The sequence below is a fragment of the Aquarana catesbeiana genome, linkage group LG03 (genome assembly GCF_042186555.1).
Source record: "Aquarana catesbeiana isolate 2022-GZ linkage group LG03, ASM4218655v1, whole genome shotgun sequence".
NCBI classification, from domain to species: Eukaryota; Metazoa; Chordata; class Amphibia; order Anura; family Ranidae; genus Aquarana; species Aquarana catesbeiana.
In genome coordinates this window covers 520572885-520599574 of record NC_133326.1, presented here as the reverse complement: position 1 = coordinate 520599574, position 26690 = coordinate 520572885, and the positions used below count along the sequence as shown (strand labels likewise).

At 43.3% G+C, this 26690-nt stretch overlaps 2 protein-coding genes across 2 annotated transcripts in view; one reads left to right on the top strand and one right to left on the bottom strand.

The window, feature by feature from the left end:
- Positions 1 to 14226, bottom strand: part of RIC8B (RIC8 guanine nucleotide exchange factor B) — a 69384-nt gene extending 55158 nt beyond the window's left edge. Inside the window, exons 1-3 of the mRNA XM_073621210.1 lie at positions 14009 to 14226; positions 5542 to 5589; positions 3080 to 3688 (exon numbers count right to left, since the gene is read on the bottom strand). Of these exons, the coding sequence (XP_073477311.1) occupies positions 3080 to 3688; positions 5542 to 5589; positions 14009 to 14092 (741 nt within the window). The 5' untranslated portion in view covers positions 14093 to 14226. The remainder of the gene's footprint in view (positions 1 to 3079; positions 3689 to 5541; positions 5590 to 14008) is intronic.
- Positions 14227 to 14530: 304 nt separating this feature from the next.
- LOC141132613 (uncharacterized) overlaps positions 14531 to 26690 on the top strand; it is a 31022-nt gene continuing 18862 nt past the window's right edge. Inside the window, exon 1 of the mRNA XM_073621209.1 lies at positions 14531 to 14661. The gene's annotated coding sequence lies outside the window, so the exon portion shown is untranslated. The remainder of the gene's footprint in view (positions 14662 to 26690) is intronic.

Below are 26690 nucleotides of genomic sequence, written 5' to 3'. Positions count from 1 at the left end.
TGACCACTGTGGAAGAAACTTTTGTAGCCTTCCGCCCACCTGCAGGGTTGAGTCATTGGGGTTTTTCAGCTTGTGTAGGACGGAAAAGGATTCCACCCTTATCTTTTGCGGACCAATTTTTCCTTCTCCCCTGAAACTTGTGGTCTTGCTCCTTGAGCTTGAAAAAGATGTTTTGATGGCTGTTTTTTCTTTTTGCCAGGGAAGGACCTTTTCTTATCGGCAGTCCTGTCCAGATTATTATCTAGATCAGGGCCAAAGAGAAGGTCACCCGAAAAGGCAATACCACAAAGTTTGCTTTTTGACGCTGTGTCACCTGGCCAGGTCTTTAGCCATACAGCTCTTCTCGCAGCATTTGTCAGGGCTGCTGATCTAGCCGACATCTTAATTGCTTCAGCCGCAGCATCTGCTTTATAAGCAACAGAGGTCAGGGTAGAAAGAATCTAAAAATCTGTTTGGGTGAATCTGCCACTAGATGCAATTTTAGCTGGTAAATCCAATATTCAAGATTCCTGGCTACACATGTTGTGGTCATTGCTGGCTGTAAATTGGTCATGACTGATTGTCATGATCTTTTGAGCAAAAGATCCATACGTTTATCCACTGGATCCTTTAGAACCCCCATGTCTTCAAAAGACAGGTCGGTGGATATCCAAACCAGTGAAAAAGCAGCATCCAACCTGGGCACCTTGTTCCAAACTTCAGAGGGGTCAAAAAAAAAAAAAAAAAAAAAAAAAAGAAGAGTGGTCTTTGGTGGGCGTCAGAAATGACCAAATTAACCGGGAATGTCCACCCCTTAGGTTCATTTAACCCTGCATACATGCAGTCATGAAGAGAGAATTCCTTTTTTTCTTTACGTAGCCTCCCTGGCGGTATGATTACACCAGATTTTTGCATCTCAAAGCGGTACAATTATTTTGCGTTTTACATTGTAGGCCTGTAATTCTTAGCAATAACACTTAAATATGTCCAAACAAGACTCTAGTAGATATCCGGGTACGATACAGTTTGAAACACAAAATCATAATAAATTATAAAAAAAAAAATAAATAAAATTTCCCCACAATTCACTATCGCTCAATTCTGCAAGTGTTTTAATTTACCATCGCTGTTTTCTAGCTGGTCTAAAACCACTTTTGATGCAAAGGAACACTTTGCTATGGACGATCTCCAGTTTCCAGAAATACACATACTGTTCTATCTGCATGCAGGGCATTGGACAACGCACTTGAGACAAAAGGGATGTGAAATAATTTCACACAGTAATGTAATCTGTATGCATTATGATTTTTCAATTTGCTGTCTGGCTCCGCCCCCATGTGTTGCAACACTCGCAGGGAACGGAACTCGGCACAGAGGACAGAAACCATGGACACAGCAAGTAGACTGCACCAGGATCCTGCAATGCAATCCCCGAGTGGGGCTTGGGGTTACCGCTAATGGCACTGAAATTAAAACCCGAACCACTCGGGAAAACCGCCAGGGAGGTTAAGCCAAGCGTAACATGAATGGATTTAAGGAGCCCATCCACCTCTTCCAGGGATAACTTAGAGGGGTTGTAAAGGTTCCCTTTTTTCACCTTAATGCATCCTATGGGGGTGTGTGGCTGGGGGCAGGACTGAGACATACACTGTCTATGGACGCAGAGTATAAACAGGAGCGTGCCCGCAAGGTAACCCCCTCGGGAGAAAGCTTTGAGGGGGTTATCTGTTGTGGGGGGGGGGGGGGGGGGATTTTGGAGCTGCTGTGGGACCCCGCTCTGTTACTTCCGGCAAATATGGTAGTGGTGCATGCGCGCCGCCGCCTCCTAGGCCTATGCAGGCCACTGGATCTCAGCTCTCACCGAGCACCAAGGGGAGAAAGAGGAGCCCGATTACTACTGCTGCCACCGCTTGGGTAGGACAAAGGGTCTCCTACGGAGGGAAAAAAAAAATATAAATAATAGAGAGGAGCCTGGTCTCTCAGGAGCACCCAAGAGATCCTGACTCCCCTACTAAAAGATGTTCCCTCTGGGCCAGAGGAAACAAAGACTGAGGTATGGTAGGAAGGTGCCTCCCTTTAAACATCTGGAGGAAGGAGTTTCCCCATGTTCCGGTGGGAGGAGTCACCATCTCTCAGGTGCTGTCCTGAAAGACGCCTTGGGGCATCCCCATTGTTCATGGGTTTTTTTAGTGTACAAAGCTCTGCATTTTGCAGATTCTAGTAGGTCTTATCCCTTAAAATTGTGCAATAGGTGTCACCGGTGTAAATTATAGATACAAGGTAGGTTACAGCTACAATTTCCCCACCAATTGTGGTGTATTGGTACTAATAGGGAAATGCGCCAACCCCAATTACTTATATCAATAAAATTAGTGATTCAAACAAAAACATGATTTAGTGCACAAAAGTTCCAGTGATATTTCTTCACGTGTCCACATATAAATTCATGATTCACCACTACCTTCCAAAGTTTGCACTGACCACAAGACAGTAATCAAAAAGCCTCAAACTTTGGAAGGTGGTGGCGGCGAAGCACAAATTTGGACACATGGGGTTATTTTGTGGAGAGAAAACCCACACACGCTTTTGTTTTGTACACTGTATCACCATAATATAATATGTATGTATGTATGTATGTATGTATGTATGTATGTATGTATACATATATACACACACACATACATACACACACCCCAACCCATAATAACGTATTTTGAGTGTTTATCATTTTATTACAAAATGCTCAGGTGTGAATGCAGCCTTAGACCCCTTTCATATTGGGGAGCTAAAACCAGCAACTGAAAAGCACCTCTCAAACCACCCCAGTGTGAAAGAAAGTGCTTTCAAACTGGGGCAGTGCGCTTGCAGGACAGAGAAAAAAAAAAAAAAAAAAAAAAATAATATATATATATATATATATCTCTCTCTCTATTAATCCTTACAGTAATACTCATGTTTCTCACCACTTCTCATGAAGATTTGCTGCTGAAGCAGACAGGCAAGTACCAACTTTTTGGCAGGCACTTTTTTTTTAAGTGACCGTTCACTTTAAGCCCAGTTAAATGAATGTAGATTGTAAACACAATAGTAGATATCCTACCTCACTGCGGATATTCCAGCTGTCCAGTGTCACATTAAAGAGAGCCTTTAGTGCCTCTATAATGCAGTCTGTCTCCTGCATAGCCAAAGGTTGGGTGCCAGCCACTGCAGCAGCTCGGTACTCCCCAACCCAGTGAATCCCCAAAATGCTCTCCAGGGTGTTTGTCAGCAGTGGGAGTCCTTGCAGTTCCTCTTTCAGTTTAGACCTGGTGTTTGTATGCAGCAGTGTTAGGAGAAAGAGTAGCCTCAGATCGAAGCAGCGAATGTCATTGATTGTCTGCCCACCTTCACACATCTCCAAGAGGTGGCAGAGTCCAGCAACCATATTTAATTCCAGGCTCAGCTTCTGTGCCTCAGGACTATTAAACACAATATTGCACAAGCACTTCAATGATTCCACAATAACTGGAAAGTCTTCAGAGTCACCTAGAGTTTTCAGTTCAGGATCCAGTCTCGCCAGTTTCATGAGGGTCTTCATGTTCTCCCTTGTGACCACTGGTGTTAAAACCTTTTTATCCCGGGACAGGATTCGGAGAGCCTCCAAGCAGGCAATCTGGCAAGAAGTGCTGCTTCCCTTTTCCAGTACTTCAAAAATAGTTTCACATAGTTTCTACAGAGAAAAAAAAAAAAAAAAATAATAAAACAAATCAAACTGAATTGGTAGCCCCCTTCTTAGCATACCCTTAAAGTGGATGTAAACCCAATTCATGAAATTTGAGCTGGGCACATATCTGCAGTGTTATCTCACCTTTCTTCAAAGCACCATGTCTGGTGACTGTCTCCTACTCAGTTCTTCTGTTAGGAGCCTAATAACTTCTGACAATTTCTCCTCAACTGAGATAAAAGCAGCCAGAGAGATTTGTTGGGGAGGATACTATAAATAGATTAGCAGAAAGCTGAAGTATTCAAAAACAGCTCTGAAAGTCTCTACCTATGAGGAGAGGGGGGCATGTGTGCACCTTTCCTCCAATCAGCTGTCTTGGCTGTATGCCCAGGCTTCAATGCAGTGCTGAACAGGAAGAGAAAATCTAACAATCTGAACTTTCTAAAGAACATATAAAGCTGAAGACAGCAGATATACATGTAAAACTTATGTAGGGAGATTTGTATCATCTGAGGCTGTTCACATCACTGGGTATATGTGAGCGTTTACATCCACTTTAATATTGACCCATTACTGTGGCACGCAGCTTCACTAGCCAATCATTTAATTTACAACCCATCTACTCAGGAAATAGTGTTAGTGTTACTGAGTACAAACAGCAAAACTGGTCAAATAAGCACTATGATAAAATGTGTGCATCTGGGAGAATGCTCAATGTCTCCCATTTTCTGCTATAGCTAAAATAGAGGATTATAGTTTAAAATGCCTAAACTTTCTGCAATAGCAAAAAAAAAAAAAAAAAAAAAAAAAAAAAAAAAAGCTCCTCTTGAATAAATGCACTGTCACGGTATAAATGACACTGGCAGGGAGTTAACATCAGGGGTCCTCAAAGGGTTAAGTGTGCTCCTAGGGAGTGCTTTCTGAGGCTCCATTCACACTAGCGCGTTTTGATGCATTTTGCAGAATTTTTTAACATGGGTTCCTATGGAACATGTTCACATCAATGCCTTTTTGTTTCTCTGCATTTTTGGAAAGGGTCAGGGACTTTTTTCATGCAAAATGTAGCGTTTTGCATGTAATAGAATTCAATGGACAAGCATCAAAAACGCAAGTGCACCGTTTTTGATGCGTTTTTGCCATTTTTTTTTTTTTTTTTTTATTTTTTTTAAGACTGTAAAAAAAAAAAAACTAAAAAAAAAGCAAAACGCAAATCGCGGCAAAATCGCTGCTCAAAAACGTGGCAAGCATGAAAAAAAAAAAAAACCTCCAAAAAACACTCAAAAGCAACATGCATAGGTGTGAATCGAGCCTAACTGGGGGGGAATGCTGACACTGGAGGAAAACAGATCCTTGTTCCTGCTTAGCAGAAACACAAGAGCTCAATTTTCTTCCCTCCCAGAACAGTAGTCTGCCTTGTTTACATAGACAGAACGACAGTCTGCCTCTCCTCTGAACAATCGTGGGTGGCCGGCAGCCATCGCGGCTGCCGGATCTGCTGATTGGCCCCCTGCTGTGTCCAATCACAGCAGGAGTGCGGCTCACACCCCAGGTATGTAATTATGCGCTTAAGGGCTTTCACTGTCCAGGCAAAAGGTGGGGAGTATTCAGGGCGACCTGGTCTTGGTTGGGGGATGCTGGCCATCATATTGGAGATATATAGCAGCAGAAAAGCACTGTGGGGAAAAGTCTTGGTTAAAGAATATAAAGCAAAGCTAGTCACCTTTGAATGGGCAATTTATCTTTTTTGGCTGGAGCTCTGATTTCAGATTATAGCGAGAAGTTACTGTAAAAATTGAAGTGTTCTAAAATCTTTAGACCATCAGTGTGCATATGCGTGCAGTTTCAGACACTATACTTGCCTTTCTTTTGTCTTCATCTGCTGAATTAAATTGAAACAAGGAGCGATTCTGTCAAGAGGGGGAAAAAAAAAACCCAGTTAGCAAAGTCGAAACAGCGCAAGTGCATAAAGTTCAATAAAGCTAATTAAAAGAACGCACCACCCCCCCCACCAAAATACATACACTTGTATTATATTTGACTTCAATACCATGAATATAAATTTGTCAGCCATTATTGGCAGCTTAGGGCTGCATTCACACGATCGTGGGCAGAATCGCCACGATTTAAAATGGCTGCAAAATGCGGGTCGCAATTGTAATGCCATTCCTTCTAATGGCACTAGAGGTCGACCGATATGGGTTTTTCTCTGGCCGATGCCGATATTTAGAAATCGCGGTGGCCGATGGCCGATATATGATGCTGATTTTTTTGGGCCGATATATTAGGCCGATTTTTTTTTCCCCCCCCTTCATCTCATAAAATCTAACAGTTAGACCCCTTTCACACTGGGGCGTTTTTTTTTTTTGGCGCTTTTGGGCTAAAAATAGCGCCTGTAAAACGGCTTCCCTACAGTCTCCGTGTGATAGCCCGAGTGCTTTCACACTGAGGCGATGCGCTGGCAGGATGTTAAAAAAAAGTCCTGCAAGCAGCATCTTTGGAGCGGTGTATACCACTCCTCCACCACTCCCATTGAAATGAATGCGCACCGCTGCCGAAGCGCCTGCAAAGCGTTTCGGCAGCAGCACTTCAGGAGTGCATTTAACCCCTTCCTCGGCCGCTAGCTGGGTTATAAGCGCCCCGTTAGCAGCCGAATAGCGCCGCTAAAATTACGGTAAAGCGCCGCTAAAACTAACGGCGTTTTACCGTCAACGCATGCCCGCTCCAGTGTGAAAGCAGCCTTAAGTAATAAGTGATACAGAAAATGGTTTTACATTTATTGAACAAAACAAACCTCCAATCAGTTCACTTGTATGTATAATTTAGATAAAAAAAAAAAAAAACAAAAAAAAAAAAAAAAAAACACAACTATATCTTAAATATTAAATACACAAAAACAGGTAATCAAAACTTTGATAAAAAAAAAACAAAAAAAAAAAAAAAAAGGGCTAACTTAACTGCTTATTTTTTTATTAGTGTATTTTTTTTTTAAATTGTGTTTGAAAGACCACTGCGCAAATACCGTGTGACATAAAATATTGCAACAACCGCTATTTTATTCCCTAGGGTCTCTGCTAAAAAAAAAATATATATATAATGTTTGGGGGTTCTAAGTGATTTTCTAGCAGAAAATACAGGATTTTTACTTGTAAGCAACAAGTGTCAGAAAAGATTTAGTCTTTAAACGGTTAAACTGAGAAATTCTACACACAGAGTTCAGTCTATTGATAAAAAGAACCCGAAGAGATACAAAATGTATCTTCTTATCAGACTTGGCAGGCTGCCCAGGGAGGAGAGAAGAAAACTTCAGACAACTTGCAATTGACTTCTATTACAGAAGTCATTTGCAAGTCCCGCTGAAGTTATAATCGGCTTTTCGGCCGATGCAGTAAAAAAAGCCAAATATCGGGCGATATATCGGCCGACCTCTAAATGGCACCCCAATTTTGCTGTGATTGTTGTGCCGCAATGACAATCCTGGTCTCTCAAAAGAGGAATATGAACTTGGTGTGCCATCAGAAGTAATAGCATTGCAATCGTGTCCGTGTTTTGTAGCCATTTGAAATTGAGGGGCAGAAACGTATCCCTTTAAAATTCTATGCATGTCTTCACGCTGGTCTGTTGCAGTACGATTGTGGTGGTAGAAATCCTGTTTGCTGCATTTGTTCAGAGAACCCCTAACACACACACAAAAAATATAATAAAGATAGATGAAGCAGGCTCCATCACCACATCCTCTGCATTTGGATAATCTGCCAATCATGTGTTTAAGTGGAGCAGATTGGGAATCTCTGGCTTATCAGTCCTTTAAGTCATACCGGTAGATAGACGGTACAGACCAGCCCAGGTCATCCCATTGCAGAAAGTGGTAGCAAAAAAAAAAACCCCCCAGAAGAAAAGTTACTTATGCCGCGTACACACGAGCGGACTTTGACCGGACTGGTCCGATGGACTTGCCTACACACGATCACACCAAAGTCTGACGGATTCGTACGACCGGACTAAAATAAGGAAGTTGATAGCCAATAGCTTCCCTAGTGTCGTTTTTCATCCGTCGGACTAGCATACAGACGAGTGGACTTTGATAGGAACTGGGTCCTGAGGCGTCCGACATAAAGATTTGAAACATGTTCCAAATCTAAAGTCCGTCAGATTTTCGACCGAAAGTCAGCTGAAGCCCACACGCGGTCGAATTGTCCGGACTCCATCCCTCGACCAGTCTGGTCGAAAAGTCCACTCATGTGTACGCAGCATTATAGGCATTGAGATTGTAAATCAAGATGAGCGCACCCCCAAAAGGAGAAGTTGGTTGTTGCAGCCCTCATCAAATAAGAAAGCACTACAGAATATTGCAAAAAAGATCTAATTACTTCTTTCCCTGGAGTTATGCTTTAGCCTGTATCAGCAACAGAAAATATTATATAGCACCAACAGTTCATGCAGCGCTTTACAACATTAGGGCAGACAGTACAAGTACAATTCAATACAGGAGGAATCAGAGGGCCCTGCTCGTTAGAGCTTACAATCTAGGAGGGAGGGTCAAGTTATACAAAAGGGTAATAGCTGTGGGGGATGGGCTAATGGAGAAAATGGTGCAGTTGTTAGATGGAGGCAGGATAGGCTTCTCTGAAGAGGAAAGTTTTCAGGCATCGCCTAAAGGTGGTCATTAGCAGTGATTAATTACCACTACAAATCTCTCCCACCCCTTTGACATTGCTCTTAAGACTTTGTGGATAGAAGCCTAAGGCTTGGTTCACATAGGTGTGATGCAGGAATGCTGCCAATCCACTGTGGGTTCCTGCATTGCACCTGACTCGTAAGGCAGTTTACACTGCCTTATGCGAATTACTGCGGGTGTCAAAACAAAGTTAGTGACACCCCCAGATCAGTTTGCATATTACAGTGTGAACTGTCAAGTCGGACATGAATCGATTCCCATAGGTGTGAACACCCATGCGATGCTTGTGCGGACCAAAAAATGATTTTGGTCTGAATGCAGTGCAAATTCAGCCATGCTATCTGTATGGCTGAAATTGCATTGTACAAATATTGCATGCATTTTGCAGTGCACATCACATGCGAGGTTTTACAGCGCACCTATGTGAACTGAGCCTTAAACAGTATTTAGGGCCAGTTCACACTGCTGCGTAGTGCAAGACTGCATGTGATTCGCACAAGATGTCTGTGTGTGATGCAAATTCAGACACACAGATAGCATGGCTGAATTCGCATCCCATTCGGACCAAACTTGCACAGGACCCCTTTTTTTGGTCTGCAGTAGAATTGGATGGCATGGGTGTTCACACCCATGCTGTCCAAATTTGCAGATTGCACTGCGATATGAACTAAATTGGGGGGTGTCATTAACTTTTGACACTCCCAGCAGTTCGCATAGGGCAGTGTGAACTGCCGCAGGGAGACATGCAATGCGGAAACCCGCAGTGGATTTGCAGGGTTCCCGCATTGCAGCAATGTGAACTGAGCCTTAACCGTTAACCTGGAGCTCATCTTTAAGGATTAATATTCAATTCCTGTATACACCAGCCAAGACTGGTTCTCTTTAAACAAAGTAATGCAGTCTTAAGCTTCTACCATCTCTAACATGTTATTGATTATACTGCCTTTGATTGCAGTGTAACCAAATAATAGCAATCACCAAGCAGCAATGCTCTATATACAAATATGGAAAAATAGAACCCAAGAGAGAAGAGTCTGCCCATATGTCTCACGCAGAGCCTCACAGCTTGGCCAAGGCTTGCAAAGATCACAATGTACGTCACCAGGCACAGATCAAACCCTTCCTGTATGCAGAGCAGCACTGACGTGCCTTTCTAACAATTTACCTGAAGGTGAAGTCTATATTGGCAACCAAACAATATAAAAAAAAAAAAAATTATATGTTTTCCAAGTAAACAATGTACAATCTATGCCTCAACAATGGCAAGAAACACATGCACTTTGCCTTAGGGCCCCTGTCACACATGCGGACTGTTCAGCTAAAAAAAAAAAAAAAAAAAAAAAAAGCGGACCTGAACAGACACTGCATATAGTTCTATGGAGTAACGGATGTCAGCTGACACCCGATCCGCTCAATTCAGACGGATGGAAACCCTATTTTCCATCAGTCTGGCAGATCGGATGAAAAACTGACAGGCGGATCCGTTTTCATGCAATCCCCCCATAGCGGAGATCTGAGATGTCCATCCCTGCAAAGTGAGTAGAGACGGACCCGTCAGCCGCCAGCGCAGCAGGGGATCAATGGAGCAATCCCCGCTGACCAGAGGCCATCAAAACGGACATTATGTGTGAAAGGAAGGTGATGCTACATGGATATCTGCGCCAAATATATGAAAAATCACATTTCTCACTTGTAGACAGCAGGTGGCTTCAAGCAGCAACAGGATCTCTAAAGAAGCCCACACACTTTGAATCTCAGCTGGTTCAGCCGAGATTCCCTCCATCTATGGGCAGGCCGATTGGATCTACATGGGCGAGCACATCAATTGACTTGTTACAACCAGCCTGTTGGATTTCTAGCATACGATTATCGCCAGCATTTATAGCTGCCAACAATCATGTGTTCTCCCAGCAGAAATGGCTCCCCTAAGGGGAAAAAAAAAAAAAAGCCAGTAAATAGCTACACTCAGGTGTGAAAAAGTCAAAGAAAAGGAGATGGGCGCTTCAGATAAGTCTGTCATACATATGCCTTGTTGAGTCTACAAACAGCGATACCATCTCTTTTCCCAATTGGTTGGAAAGGAGGGGTGTCATGGTATCTGCATACCATTAAAAGACACCACGCTTTGGGTTTATAGAGTTTTCACAGCTGCTATCTAGGGATTGCGGTTTCAGATTTTTTTTTCTAAATCTTAGAAGTGAAACTAATATACTGTACAGGGTTGACCCACAGATTGCACCAATCCCCCAATAAAAAGGAAACTGAAGAGATCCAACCTTCTATGTAATCTGATAACTTCCTGTTCCAGGTCTTTTCACAACACAGCAATAAGTCAGCCTGGTGGAAACCTAGTTCTGTGTATCAAGTGTCCCACCTGCAAGATGTTTACTGATATTGCAAATGCACATAATCTTTTAGATATTACTGCACACACAATTCTCTATAACAGTTCAACGGCAGGAATGTAAATCCATTCTTTGCTCACATGTGTGCGCAGGCAATGGTTTGTCTCCAATGGAACAGTGAATATGACACAAAAGCAAACTTATTTAAAAAAGGCACAGCTGACTGCCAACACTGTAGAGATGCACGCAAGTCTTCTCAGACAGTTTCTTAAAGTGGATGTAAACCCGATTCATGAAATTTGAGCCGGGCACATATCTGCAGCGTTTTGTTATCTCTCTCCAAAGCCCTAAGTCCTGTGGCTGTCTCCTACTTAGTTCTTCTGTTATCAGCCTGACAAGTTCTTACACATGATAAAACCAGCCTGAAATTTGTGTCCAGATGGGTGTTATAAATAGATTCACAGACAGCTGGTCAATCCACAGCACAGCAAGTCTCTGCCTATGAGGAGGGGGGTGCTTTTCCTCCAATCAGCTGAATCAAAGTGTATGGCAAGACCCCCCCCTCCCCCTGCTTGAACAGGCTGCGCACTTTCTAAATAGTATATAAAAGCTGAAGACAGCAGATATACATGTAAAACTTATGTAGGGAGATTGGTTTCATCTGTGTATCGCCTAAGGCTGTTAAAGTGGGAGTCCAGCGACCAATTTTTTTTTTTTTTTTTTGGTCATTGAGACACTTTGCTAACCCCAAAATAATACTCACAGTTTGGGTGTAATATTTCTACCTCCATTTTCGTACTGAAGAATAACTTAAAAAATGTGATGCTGGTTGTTTCCATCTTGCTTGTGGGCATGTGAAGCCCACAAGCATTGATTTCCTGGATGCGATGAATGCTGTTCATTCACAGCTTGTTCACACGCATGATCATTGTTTCCACACTGAATCTTGGGAAGTCTGACACCAAGCTCCCAGGAGACAGAGCGGCGCCAGGGAAAGGCAATAAACACGCCTACTCCCATGAGAGGAGAGACAGGAAGTGCCACAATAGAGTACACTATAAAAGGTAATTACAGCAAAAAAAAAAAAAAAAAAAAATTGTGCAGCATTTGAACATCTATGCAATTAACTGAAGGGGTAAGATTAAGTAAAAAATTTGAGTGGAACCCCGCTTTAACTTCACTGGGTACAGGAAGTCCAAGTTACGCACACAATAGGGACTGTAGGCTTGTTCGTAGGTCACAAGACTGCATTTGTAAGTGTAACTTCCAGTTGGAACACTGCGTTTGTAAGTGTAACTTCTGCCTGTGCATGGATGTGGGATGTTCCGCGCACTTGTTATATTTTATCTGGGGCTCTTCTGGCCATGCAGTATGGGATGTGTCCGGCGGTATCCAGGACCAGCATGGAGCACAAGTGGCAGCATTTGAGGCCATTCATAACTTGGGGACTGCCTGTATATGTGAGGGTTTACATCTACTTTAAATCATATGTTTGAACAGCAATACATACTAAGGTGCTTGGCAAATGCCAAGCATGTAATGAAACATAAAAATTATATATTTTGAGGGTTGAAAAGTATCTTCAGTAGAATAAGGTGCATGAAGTTGAAGAAAACCTCAAAAGACAAACTCCAGGCACAAGAGCCTTTTAGGTTGAGGTGTAAACATGTCCATACACCAATTCAGCATGTTTATTGGGGGCAAAAATCTGGGAATGAATATGGACGTTATGTGAGGCACATAAGACCACCATTTGTAGTGGTGCACCAAAATGAAAATTACAGACCAAAAATTCAGGATGAAAGACTGTCAAAAATTGATAGAGATATCTATACCCCCTTCCCGCCGAGCGTACGCACATGTGCGTACCTTGGCTTTCTGGGGTTATACCGGGATGATGCCCGTAGCTGCAGGCATCATCCCGGTACCGTTGTAACTGATGTGGCTAAAAGCCGTTCGGCTGTTATACCCCCCCCTCTCCTGCTACTCTTACCAGGCCTCCCGTTCCATCGGGAGGCCCAAAGACCAATCAGCCGCCTCCAGTGGTTGGGGGTGGGCTGGAACGAAGCCGTGGGTGGCTTCGTTCCAGCCTCCTAATCGTAAACACGGAAGCAACATCATTTCCCATTTACTCGGCTGTCAATGGCACCGGAAAAAAAAAAAAAAAAAAAAAAAAAAAAAAAAAAAAGAAAAAGTGTAATCTTTACTGTTTGGATTTTTTAAAATTCATGAAAGTGTCCCTTTTCCCAAAAATGTGCATTTAAAACGCTGCTGCACAAATACCATGTGATAAAATATTGTAACAATCTCCAATTTATTCTCTAGGTTCTCTGAGAAATATTATAATATATATATATATATATATATATATATATATATATATATATATATATATATATATATATATATATATATATATATATATATATATATATATATATATATAGCCAGTGACGGAGGAGGAGGGGGGGGGGGGACCACACAGCGGTGCAGCCGGTAACGGAGGAGGGGGGGGGGGGGGACCACACAGCGGTGCAGCCGGTAACGGAGGAGGGGGGGGGGGGGGAACCACACAGCGGTGCAGCCGGTAACGGAGGAGGGGGGGGGGGGGGAACCACACAGCGGTGCAGCCGGTAACGGAGGAGGGGGGGGGGGGGGGGGGAACCACACAGCGGTGCAGCCGGTAACGGAGGAGGGGGGGGGGGACCACACAGCGGTGCAGCCGGTAACGGAGGAGGGGGGGGGGGGACCACACAGCGGTGCAGCCGGTAACGGAGGAGGGGGGGGGGGACCACACAGCGGTGCAGCCGGTAACGGAGGAGGGGGGGGGGGGAACCACACAGCGGTGCAGCCGGTAACGGAGGAGGAGGGGGGGGACCACACAGCGGTGCAGCCGGTAACGGAGGAGGGGGGGGGGAACCACACAGCGGTGCAGCCGGTAACGGAGGAGGGGGGGGGTGGGACCACACAGCCGGTAACGGGGGGGGGGGGGAAACCACACAGCGGTGCAGCCGGTAACGGGGGGGGGGGGGGAACCACACAGCGGTGCAGCCGGTAACGGGGGGGGGGGGGGGGGAACCACACAGCGGTGCAGCCGGTAACGGGGGGGGGGGGGAACCACACAGCGGTGCAGCCGGTAACGGGGGGGGGGGGGAACCACACAGCGGTGCAGCCGGTAACGGAGGAGGGGGAACCACACAGCGGTGCAGCCGTTTATGGAGGAGGGGGACCACACAGCGTTACAGCCGGTAATGGAGGAGGGGGAACCACACAGTGTTACAGCCAGTCACACAGGGGGGACATTACCTGCTCATTGTACGCCTTCAAGGCTGCTGCCGTCTCTTCGTGGTTCCCGGTGCTGACTTTCACCAGCAGAGTGCTGAGGTCCATGTCTGTTCCGGAAGCGAAGGGAACTTAATAAATAAACTACAACCAAATCTATCCCTCTTTATACTCACAGACTCCCTGTCTGCGCTTGCGCACGATCCCTCAACTCAACCTGAAAACTGCTGCACTGCTCCACCTATCCTGAGCATACATAAACAAGGCTACGGCTTTAACTAACATGATCATTCAAAAGAAAACCCACCTAACCTGCTAGTAAGCCTCCATCCTATTCATTGTAATCATTGGCTGGAAGCACGGTCATTGTTTCCGTATTGCGCATGCTCATACACTACATAGCAATTAAGTTCAATGGAAAGTCCGTATCCGCCATATTTTCGAAGCTCGCAGCCCTTTATTTGAAAGTTGTGTCTCACCAAAAATGGCATTGTTACTGCAGACAGGATTTTTTTATAAGATGTAATAAACTTTTGTTATCTACATTCAATAGTGAAAGGTGAACGCGAATTACAGAAGTATTTCAAAAGCTAAACATAGCCCCATTCCGATATTCCTCTGGGTGGGTTGTCGGGCAGAGTCACCTCTGATCCCACAGCAGCTGCAGAGTCGATCAGGTAAGTCGTTTGCTAACAGCATTGGCCCCTCGCCGATACCAATGGATCCTTCCTGGCATCATTGACCCCTCACCAATACTAATATCTGATTCCTGGCATAATTGGCCCCTCACCAATACAAATGTCTCCTTCCTGGCACAATTGGCCCCTCACCAGTACCAATGTCTCCTTCCTGGCATCACTGGCCCCTCACCAATACCACTGGATCCTTCCTGGCATCACTGGCCCCTCACCAATACCACTGGATCCTTCCTGGCATCACTGGCCCCTCACCAATACCACTGGATCCTTCCTGGCATCATTGCCCCCTCACCGATACCAATAGCTCCTTCCTGGCATCATTGGCCCCTCACCAATACCAATAGATCCTTCCTGGCAACATTCACCCCCCCCATTGACACCAGTGTCAACTTTTTGGCACCAATGGCCCACTATCATATGAATGTACCCCACCAACACCAATGACTCCTTCCTGGCTCCAGTAGATCCCACCAACACTAGTAGTCTTCTTTCTAAAATCAATTCCCCCTCCCACCAATACTAATGCCTTCCCCCATCAACATCATTGGCCCCTCACTAATACAAGTGGCTCCTTCCGGGGACCATACCAAAACCATTGTCTTTCTGAAATGCTTGACCCCCCAAGGACACCAATGTCTCCTTCCTGGCTCCAATGGCCCCTCAACGATACCTATGTATCCTTCCTGGCAACATTGGCCCCCCACTGATGCCAGGGTCTTCGCTCTGGCACCAGTTCTCTCCCACACCAGTGCCAATGTCTCCTTCTTGGCACTAATGGCCCACCATTCTAATATTCCCCCCCCACCAACAGCAATAACTCCTTTCTGGCACCAGTGTCCCCCACCAACACTAATGTCTTCATCCTGGCACCAATGGTTCCCCACTGATATCAATTTCTATGTCACTGGCACTAATGTCTCCTTTCTGGCACCACAAATATAGATGTCTTCCCAGCAACCCCAGTGTTTCCTTATTGGCACCAATGGCCCCCATCAATACCAATTATACAGTGTCTTGAAAAAGTGTTTACACCCCTTGAAATTTTCCACATTTTGTCATGTTACAACCAAAATTGTAAATGTATTTTATTGGGATTTTATTTTATGTGATAGACCAACACAAAGTGGCACATAATTGTGAAGTAGAAGGGAAATGATAAATGGTTTTCCAAATTTTTTACAAATAAATATGTGAAAAGTGTGGTGTGTATTTGTATTCGGCCCTCTATACTCTGATACCCCTATTTAAAATATAAGGGAACCAATTGCGTTAAGAAGTCACCTAATAAGGAAATTGAGTCCACCTGTGTGTAATTTTAATCTCAGTATAAATACAGCTGTTTTGTGAAGCCCTCAGAGGTTTGTTAGAGAACCTTAGTGAAAAACCAACATCAGGAAGGACAAGGAACAAACCAGACAGGTCAGAGATAAAGTTGTGGAGAAGTTTCAAGCAGGGTTAGGTTATAAAAAAATATCCCAAGCTATGACCATCTCACAAAGCACTGTTCAATCCATCATCCGAAAATGGAAAGAGTATGGCACAATTCCAAACCTACCAAGACATGGCTGTCCACCTAAACTGACAGGCCGGGCAAGGAGAGTATTCATCAGCGAAGTAGCCAAGAGGCCCATAATAACTATGGAGGAGCTGCAGAGATCCACAGCTCAGGTGGGAGAATCTGTCCACAGGACAACTATTAGTTGCGCACTCAACAAATCTGGTCTTTAGGGAGGAGTAGTAAGAAGAAGGCCATTGTTAAAATAAAGCCAAAAGAAGTCCCGTTTGCAAGAAGCCATGTGGGGGACATAGCAAACAAGGCAAACAAGTGGAAGAAGGTACTCTGGTCAGATGAGACCAAAATTGAACTTTTTGGCCTAAAAGCAAAACGCTATGTGTGGCAGAAAACTAACACTGCACATCACCCTAAACACACCATCCCCACCGTGAAACATGGTGGGGATGCTTTTCTTCAGCAGGGACAGGGAAGCTGGTCAGAGTTAATGGGAAGATGGATGGAGCCAATACAAAACCTGTTATGCCCTGTACACACGGTTGGATTTTCCGATGGAAAAAGTGCGATCGGATTGTGTTGTCGGAATTTCCGATCGTGTGTGGGCTCCAACTGACTTTTTCCGTCAGAATTTCCGACACACAAAGTTTGAGAGCAGGCTATAAAATTTTCCGACAACAAAATCCGATCGTGTGTACACAAATCCGACGCACAAAGTGGCACGCATGCTCAGAATAAATTAAGAGACGAAAGCTATTGGCTACTGCCCCGTTTATAGTCCCGACGTACGTGTTTTACGTCACCGTGTTCAGAATGATCGGATTTTCCGACAACTTTGTGTGACCGTGTGTATGCAAGACAAGTTTGAGCCAACATCCGTTGGAAAAAAACCATGGATTTTGTTGTCGGAATGTCCGATCAATGTCCGATCGTGTGTACAGGGCATTAGAGTGACATCTACAAAAGACTTGAGACTGGGGCAGAGGTTTACCTTCCAGCAGGACAACAACCCTAAACATACAGCCAGAGCTACAACAGAATCGTTTTAGATCAAAGCATATTCATATGTTAGAATGGCCCAATCAAAGTCCAGACCTAAATTCAATTGGGAATCTGTGGCAAGGCTTGAAAATTGCGGTTCATAGACGCTTTCCATCCAGTCTGACAGAGCTTGAGCTTTTTTGCAAGGAAGAATGGGAAAACTTTCACTTTCTAGATGTGCAAAGCTGGTAGAGACATACCCAAAAAGACTTGCAGCTGTAATTGCAGTGAAAGGTGGTTCTACAAAGTATTGACTCAGGGGGGCTGAATACAAATGCACGCCACACTTTTCACATATTTATTTGTAAAACATTTTGAAAACCATTTATCATTTTCCTTCCACTTCACAATTATGTGCCACTTTGTGTTGGTCTATCATAAAATCCCTATAAAATACATTTACGTTTTTGGTTGTCACATGACAAAATGTGGAAAATTTCAAGGGGTATGAATACTTTTTCAAGGCACTGTATGTGCTTAATCACTTCAATACAGGGCACTTATACACCTTCCTGCCCAGACCAATTTTCAGCTTTCAGCACCATCATCATGCAACGCTGTACCCAATCAAGGTTTTTATAATTTTTTTCCCACAAATAGCGCTTTCTTTTTGTGGTATTTGATCACCTCCTGGGTTTTTATTTTTTGCACTACAAAAAAAAAAAAAATTACGGAAAAAAAAAGTTTTTTTTCCTTTCTGTTACAAAACCTTGTAAATAAGTAAGTTTTCTCCTTCACTGACAGGCACTGATGATGCAGCACTGATAGGCACTAATAAACAGCACTGATAGGCGGCACTGGTGGGCTCATATAGGCGGCACTGGTGGGCACTGATAGGCAGCACTTATCAGAGGTGCTGGCAGGCATCACTGATGGGCACAGAGTGGCATCCCTAAAGGCAACGTTTGCCATCCCTGGTGGGCTCTAGTGGGCAAACCTGGTGGCCATGGGTCAGCATCCCTGGTGGGCATCCTGGGGGGCTGCACTGATAATCGGTGCAGACCCCCCCTGTCAGGAGATCAGCCGATTGGCTCTCCTCTACTCGCGTTTGTCAGCGCGAGTGGAGGAAAAGCCAATACACGGCTTTTCCTGTTTACACAGTGATCAGCTGTCAGAGGCTCTTTACCTCGATCGGAGATGCGGTGTGTCAGACTGACACACCACCGATCGCCACGCTGTGCGCCCCTATGGCCTGTCCTGCTGGACGTCAGGATAATGAAACCACTTGCTGGTAGTCGTTCTGCTATATGGCAGGCGGGAAGTGGTTAACGATGTGCGTAAATATCCTGAAACTGTGAAAGGTGCTTCAAGGTGTATCTAAATCCAAGAATAATTCCTTAGATGTGGTGACTGCATTTGTTTTCTTTTTTTCAATCTTTTTTTAATCTCCCTTTATTTTAATGGTTAGCCTCCCACTAACAAACTCTCTTTCCTAGGGTGACAACACTCACTCACCACACTGTATTTATGGAACTGCAACACTGTATTAAAGTAGAATGTAAATCAACAAAAAAAAACCTCTATTGGTCTTTTCTGTCATAAACCCTTCTACCTGCCTGTCAGCTGTCATGTGCACTGAGCCAAGTATGCACAGCTCAGCATACGTTTAAAGCACCGCTCTGTGCTTTGATGATGTGATTCCCATGCGTGCACAGGAGTAACGTCATCGCAGGCTCACCACCCAAGTGACCAAAGAGTCTGAATCTGGAATAAAGACCAGGAGAAGATGGTGGTCACAATGCAGCTCTGGAGGGAATCACATGCCAGGTAAGTCTGCCATAATGTGCTAATATACTGTCCATACAAGCAAAATATGACTACGCTGGATACACACTGGCTGAAAATCGTCCGGTTCTGCTGAAACAAAACAGAACACACCTCACTCTGCAAACAATGCTTAAAGCGGAGCTCCAGTCGTTTTTGTGTTTATTAAAAGTCAACAGCTACAAAAAGTGTGGCTGCTGACTTTTAATAAACACACACTCACCTGTCCCAGGATCCAGCGATGTGGTCATCCGAATTGTTGCTTCTTTCCCTCCCCTCTCCCCGGCGCCGGCATTTCTACTGTGGGCATCCGGCTGTGACAGCTTGTGCTTTACAGCTGGGTGCGTACTGCGCATGCGCAAGTCGTGCTGTGGCTGCTGAATTGTCTGGCAGGGAGGGAGAGAGGACTGCAGAGGAACGGAGGTGGGAGCGGGTACCTGTCAAAGCTAGGTAGCCCCCCCCCCCAAAAAAAATGTGTGTGGGGGGGGGGGGGAGTGCTCAAAGCGGAACTTCCCCTTCAGGGTGGAGCTCCACTTTAACCTCCCTGGCGGTATGATTCTTTCGGATTTTAGGTGCTGAAAGCGGTACAATTATTTTGCATGGAAATTTGGCGTTTTATATTGTAGGTCTGTAAATCTTAACAATAACACACTTAAATCTGTCCAAACCAGAGTCTAGTAGATATCCCGGGTATGATAAAGTTTGAAACACAAAAACATAAATTATAATACAATAAATAAAAATAAATAATTAAAAAAAATAAAAATAAATAGTAATAAAATAAATTTCCCCACGATTCACTATCGCTCAATTCTGCAAGTGTTCTAATTTACTATCGCTGTTTTCTAGCTGGTCTAAAGCCACTTTTGACGTAAAGGGACACTTTTTGGTTGCTATGGACAATCTCCAGTTTCCAGGCAGAAAGAACAGTGTATATCATGTAAAACTGCATGCAGGGCATGGGCCAAAGCACTGGGGACAAAAGGGATGTGAAATCATTTCATACAGTACTGTAATCTGTAAGATTACAGTACTGTATGTGTTATGGTTTTTACTTTTTTTTTTTAATTTGCCGCCAGGCTCCGCCCCCGTGCGTCGCGACGCTCGCAGGGAACGGAGCCTGGCACAGAGAGGCTTCGGAGGAGGACACAGCCCGCAGACAGTGCAGGGGGACATCGCAGGATCCTGGGGACAAGGTAAGTAAGGAGGCACCAGGATCCTGCGATGTAATCCCGAGTGTGGCTCGGGGTTACCGCTAATGGTGCTGAATTTTAACCCCGAGCCACATTCGGGAAAACAGCCAGGGAGGCTACCTAATAACAGCACAGTCATAGAGCATAGGAAGTCAAAAGCTCACTGGATTTCTGGTGGGATCAACTGATCTTTTTTTTCCAGAGAACAAATTTAACAAAACACTTTTAATGAATTATTTACCCACGTAAAACAGAATAAATAAGAGAAGTTCATTGATAGTGTTTACATATACTTTAAGGCCTTGTATACACAGATTTCAGCTTGTTTATTAGCAGTATGCATAGAAAAGCTTGAGAAAGCATTTCCAAAGCTTTTACCAAGTCATGCAGCTTTGCGAATTTTTTAAAACGGTAGTAAGCTCTGCAAACATATTTTTTTTTAAATGGGTCACCTACAGGTTTGTGCTATAATGTGCTAGTATGAATACTAGCACATAATGACGCACCTACCATTAAAACAGAACCCTCCAGCTCTGAGTTGTCACCGCTCCCGGCGCTTGAAATTTTGCCTGGTCTTCCTTCTGGTTTTGCGCTCTACGACTGTTTGAATGGCGTGTCTTAAAGAGAGTGCTGTGCCACAATAGTGATTCCAATGATGCGCAGGAGTGATGTAATCACATGGGGCTCAGTATGCCCTGAATGCAAAGTGAACTGCATATGCGCAGTGACGTCATTAGCTGGAGCCAATGTGATTATCTTCTAAACGACGCAAGATTAGGAGATATTCACACTACATACTCGTAAAACCTATTATAAGCTTACCCGCAGGGCAAACTGTCACTTTAGAGTTTAGTACCATTTTAAAGAGACCTTCAGCTCCAGTTTAGACTGAATTAATGTGGCAAAGGATTGCATAGAAGGTAAGTACAGCTACTTCCAGGCATCGGCTTTGCAGCAAACCTAGTCCTTTAACTAGTACAAGGTTTACTTTAAATATACATGCACATGCATTTTACATTATTGTGCAGGGTCATTAAGGGGTAAAGTATCATGATCAGTGTCACCTGCTTAAGGTAATGTTACTAACAGCATATAGATTACACCCTCGTCGCAAAACCCAAGCATTTGCTGTTTGTATTGTAGGAGGGAACATTTAAATTTTTAAAGGTCAGAATGCAGTAATCCACTGTTGTTTATCAGAGATTATTTTACAATTTTCTAGATATCCTGGACCGATGAAAGCTGGTATGTGATTGGCTTTTATCTACCTTAAGTAAACCCATAGAAGTTACCTGGAATAATGAGATATCTATACTTGAAAAGAAATAATTGTGTGTGTGTGTATATAATCTATCTATCTATCTATCTATCTATCTATCTATCTATCTATCTATCTATCTATCTATCTATCTATCTATCTATCTATCTATCTATCTATCTATCTATCTATCTATCTATCTATCTATCTATCTATCTATCTATCTATCTATTGCAGAATATTGCACTTATTTTACTTCAAAAGCTCCTGGGTTGCTTTTGCAGTGTGTTTTAGATCATTGTCCATCTGTACTATTATTTTTTAAAAAACCTCGATTCACTATTCGAATCGAGTTTTTTTTTTTTTTGGACACCGCGCTGGTCCTGAGGAGCTGCGGGCAGGAGTTTTTAGGCGAGGCTGTGGCTTTGGCCTAGTCCGTGGCGTCCAAAACTCCTGCCCGCAGCTCCTCAGGACCAGTACTGTGAAAAAAAAAAAAAATTACAAAAAATCGATTTGCTTAAATTTTGAATCGATTTGACCTCTCAACTCGATTCAAGATTCAAAGCGATTTTTTTTTTTTCTCCAGCCCTACTATGAACCGCCGTCCAATCAACTGTGCTGAATCCGTGCTGACAGTATATCTCTAAAGACTGCAGAATTAATCTAGCTGCCTCTGTCTTCTGTTACATCATCAATAAACACCAATGACCAAGTGCCACTGGAAGCCATGCATGCCCATGCCATCACACTGCCTCCACCATGTTTTACAGATGATGTTGTGTGCTTTGGATCATGAGCTGTTCCAAGCCTTATCCACACTTTTTTTTTTTTTTTTTCTTCCTGTCATTCTGGTACAGATGAATCTTAGTTTCACCCGTCCAAAGAATGCTTTTTCAGAACTGGTCTGGCTTTATTACATGTTTTTTGGCAAAGTCTAATCTGGCTTTTCTATTCTTCTGACTTATGAATGGTTTGCACCTTGTGCTAAACCCTCTGTATTTGTTCCCATGAAGTCTTCTCTTGATTGTAGACTTTGACAATGATACGCCCAACTCCTGGAGAATGTCCTTCACTTGTCTGGCTGTTGTGAATGGGTTTTACTTTACCATAGAAAGGATCCTGCGATCATCCACCGCTGGACATCCAGGCCTTTTTATGATGCTGAGCTCACTAGTGCACTCTTCTTTACACAGAATGTACCAAACTGTTGATTTGGCCACGCCTAACGTTGCTGCTATCTCTCTGATGGATTTGTTTAGTTTTTGAAGCCTTACAGTGGCCTGTTTCACTTCCATGGACAGCTCCTTTGAACACATGCTGTAGGTTCACAGCAATAGATTCCAAATGTAAATACCACACTTAGAATCCAGACCTTCTACCTGCTTAATTGATGAAAAAAAAGAGAAGGAGTAGCCCACATCTGGCCATGAATCCGCTTTTGATTCAATTGTCCAATTACATTTAATCCGTTAAAAAAGAGAGATGGCTATTCTTATGAGCTGTAATCCCTAAACCCTTTCTCTGATTTGGATGTGTGTGTGTGTGTGTATGTATATGTGTATATATATATATATATATATATATATATATAATATATATTATCAGTGGTTTTGTATGTCTTCCATTTTCTATTTATTGCTCCCACAGTTGATTTCTTCACACCAAGCTGCTTGCCTATTGCAGATTCAGTCTCCCCAGCCTGGTGCAGGTCTACAATTTTGTTTCTGGTGTCCTTCGACAGCTCTTTGGTCTTCACCATAGTGGAGTTTGGAGTGTCACTGTTTGAGGTTGTGGACAGGTGTCTTTTATACTGATAACAAGTTCAAACAGGTGCCATTAATACAGGTAAAGAGTGGAGGACAGAGGAGCCTCTTAAAGAAGAAGATACAGGTCTGTGAGAGACAGAAATCTTGCTTGTTTGTAGGTGACCAAATACTTATTTTCCACCATAATTTGCAAGTAAATTCTTTCAAAAATCAGACAATGTGATTGTCTGGATTTGTTTCCACATTTTGTCTCTCATAGTTGAGGTATACCTATGATGACAATTACAGGCCTCTCTCATCTTTTTAAGTGGGAGAACTTGCACAATTGGTGGCTGACTAAATACTTTTTTGCCCCGCTAAGTGTATATGTGCGTGTGTGTGTGTATATGTATATATATATATATATATATATATATATATATATATAATATTATTGGGGCAGACTTTTTTTTTTATGCCGTCACTCCGCTTTGTTTATAGTTTATATTACTACTGTATGACTGACAACCTTTTTGCCTTTTTTTTAGTTATAATTCCTCATTCAAGCCCAACTCTTAAAATAGGCCCCCATGTAGTGATAAAAAAAAAAGTAGCTCAGGGTGCAATACTCACCCTTAGAGCTGTCGCTCACAGTAACTCTTCTTCACCACAAGAGGTTCTCCTGTTTTTGGGTTGATTGATACCCAGCATCACTTAACCCCAAAGGCTGAGTGCAGTCCGTATGTGTGGAGTGTCTTGGCCCCAATCCCTAAGTGGGTGTCACCACAGCTCACTTACTGGTGCAGCAAGCGTTGCTAACGGTGTCACATTGGTGCCACTCTCATCAGTCAGAACCAGCCAGCATTGAGAAGAGGGCCCGCAACCGCAACATCACATGATCAGCCTGGAGATTATGGAAAAGGTGAGCATTAAAACACATAAAGCATACATTACTGCTGGGGAGGCGGGGCTAATTTGGTTAGCTGGGGGGGGGGTGAGAGCAGGATTTATTCTTGGATGAGTCACTCTCGATGTACCTGTCCAGCATTTTGTGCTGGTGCAGGTACATCGATGATGTATTCATTCTGTAGGGGGAAAACGAACATGCCCTTAGAGATTTCATGGCTGTGCTGGATAATAACCACTAAACCTAAAATTTACCAAGCAGTGTAATCCTGCTCAGATATCCTTTTTGGACATCACTATTTTTGTACAAGAAAATGGTGTTTTGGGCACATCACTTTATAGAAAATTAACAGCAGGAAATACAATCCCACATGTGAGAAGCGCCAATCCCCAACCGTTGGTCCGGAGTATTCCATAATACTGTAGTATTTATCAGGCGAAACTGCTGCCCTGATGAACTCTTTAATAAAGAAGCTTATGCCTCATGCCAATAAGGAAGGCCTACAATAAGGCTAAAAGTAAAAACAGACAACAGGTATTGTTTGATAATATACAAGGAAAGGGAGATTCATGATTATTTTTACTTATTCTACCCAATATTGACTAATAAGAGAAGCCATACAGAAACATTGGCATCTACTGACTAGTGACCCTATAGTCAAGAAATATATTAGAGAGTACCTGGAGATTACATATAGAAAGTCCAGATCTATCAGGTACCATTTGGTCCATAGCCATTTTGAGGAGAAACCATCAATGCATGAAGCTGAGAAAGGGACATATAGATGTGGGTAATGATAGTATTCTACTTGGATCCAGGAGGGTCCTTCATTCAGAGTACTGGATGGCTCATTCTAAGGCTCGATTCACATCTATGCATGTTGCTTTTGAGCGTTTCTGCAGTTTTTCTTTTGTGGTGCTTGCTGCGTTTTTGAGCAGCGTTTTTGCGGCTTTTTTTCCGCGTTTTGTGTTTTTTTTTTTTAGACTGTATACAGTCTAAAAAAACGCAAAACGCCGCAAAAACGCTGTACTTGCGTTTTTGATGCTGGTCCATTGAATTCTATTACATGCAAAACGCTGCATTTTGCATGAAAAAAAGTCCCTGACCCTTTCCAAAAACGCAGAGGTACAAAAATGTATTGATGTGAACATGTTCCATAGGAACCCATGTTAAAAAAATTCCCATGCATTTCTGCAAAATGCATCAAAAAACGCGTTAGTGTGAATGGAGCCTAAAAGGCTAGGAATTTTGTTAAAACAAAGTGGGTTATTTACAATATGTAGATGTGGCACTTTTTACGTAGGTAAGACTATGCGCAATTTGTGGTAGAAGATCCACGACCACATCTACTACATTAGAAAGAATCTGCTTTACACACCAATTGGGAAAACATGTTGTGGTAAAGCATAACCATGATTTCACAGCGCTTGATAGGGTCTTTGAAGACCCCAGAGGGGGAGATTTTGACAAAAATTATATTGTAAAAAAAAGCAAAATGGATATATGATTTGAAGGTCACAACAAGTACCCCCTCTTCCCCCTCCCACCCAAAAGTTGCAGATAGGTTGATCCCAATTAAGTAGTTTGGTGTGGAGGTTTACATTTTTATTTACTATGTATTAGGTTTAAAACATTGAGGAATTTAACATTCCATATCCAGTTAGTCCATTTATTGTGATGAATATTTGTGTTTCTTTCATGTTATTTATATTAATGTTGAAAATGTTTGTTGGTGATGGTCGTGCAATTTTGGTGCATGTCACTTTAAGAGTATAGGGATGGATCGCCAGCAGTTGGGCAATAGATGCTTTTATTTGTGCTGGGCGTCAGGCGCTATTATATGCTGACCTCTGGTTCCACGTAGCAAAGAGTCCATAGCCATGGACTCCTTCCTGCTCCTGTCCGGCCCAAGGAGGTGGATTTGAGCAGCCTTCTTTTTGAACGGGACAGACTGCCATCAGCTCTGGCTCCCTTGCCGCTTATTTGTGCATGTGCGCATGCGTGGCTCCCTTGCCTCTTAGTGGTGCATGTATACATGTGCATCAAATAGGATTACATCATTAACCAGCGCCTTGGCTTCCCTCCTGTTTTGACGCCAATTTTGTGCTATATATGAAGCTCCTATTTGGAGCTTATTGCACGTGGGATGTGATGGCAGCCCAGGTGGTGAGGCCTTGTGTACAGGTGAGTGGGGAATAATCCTTTGGTGGCTATGGCTGGTCTCTTGTGGATAGTGGATGCTGTGTGGCTCCCTAATCTATGGGCCTTGTGTTTTGCCTTCTGGAGGACCTAATATTGAGCTTGGCAAGTGGGGGGCTGCTCTCTCATAGAAAGCCTTTTACATATTTTTTTTTGTGGACATCTTGTGACAGGTATTTTGTGATTGATCGTCTTGCTAATAACAGGGAGATACAGGGAGATATGGCATGAGAGTAATTGCTGCCCTGTATATTTTTTGTTTATGTTTGAGTTTCCTTGGTGGATGATCCCTTCCTTTCTTTATTTGTGGACATCCTGAGGCCCCATTTAAGTCCAGGTATGGCCCATTTATAAAAGTGTATGTTACCTATCATATCTTTTTATGGTCTTA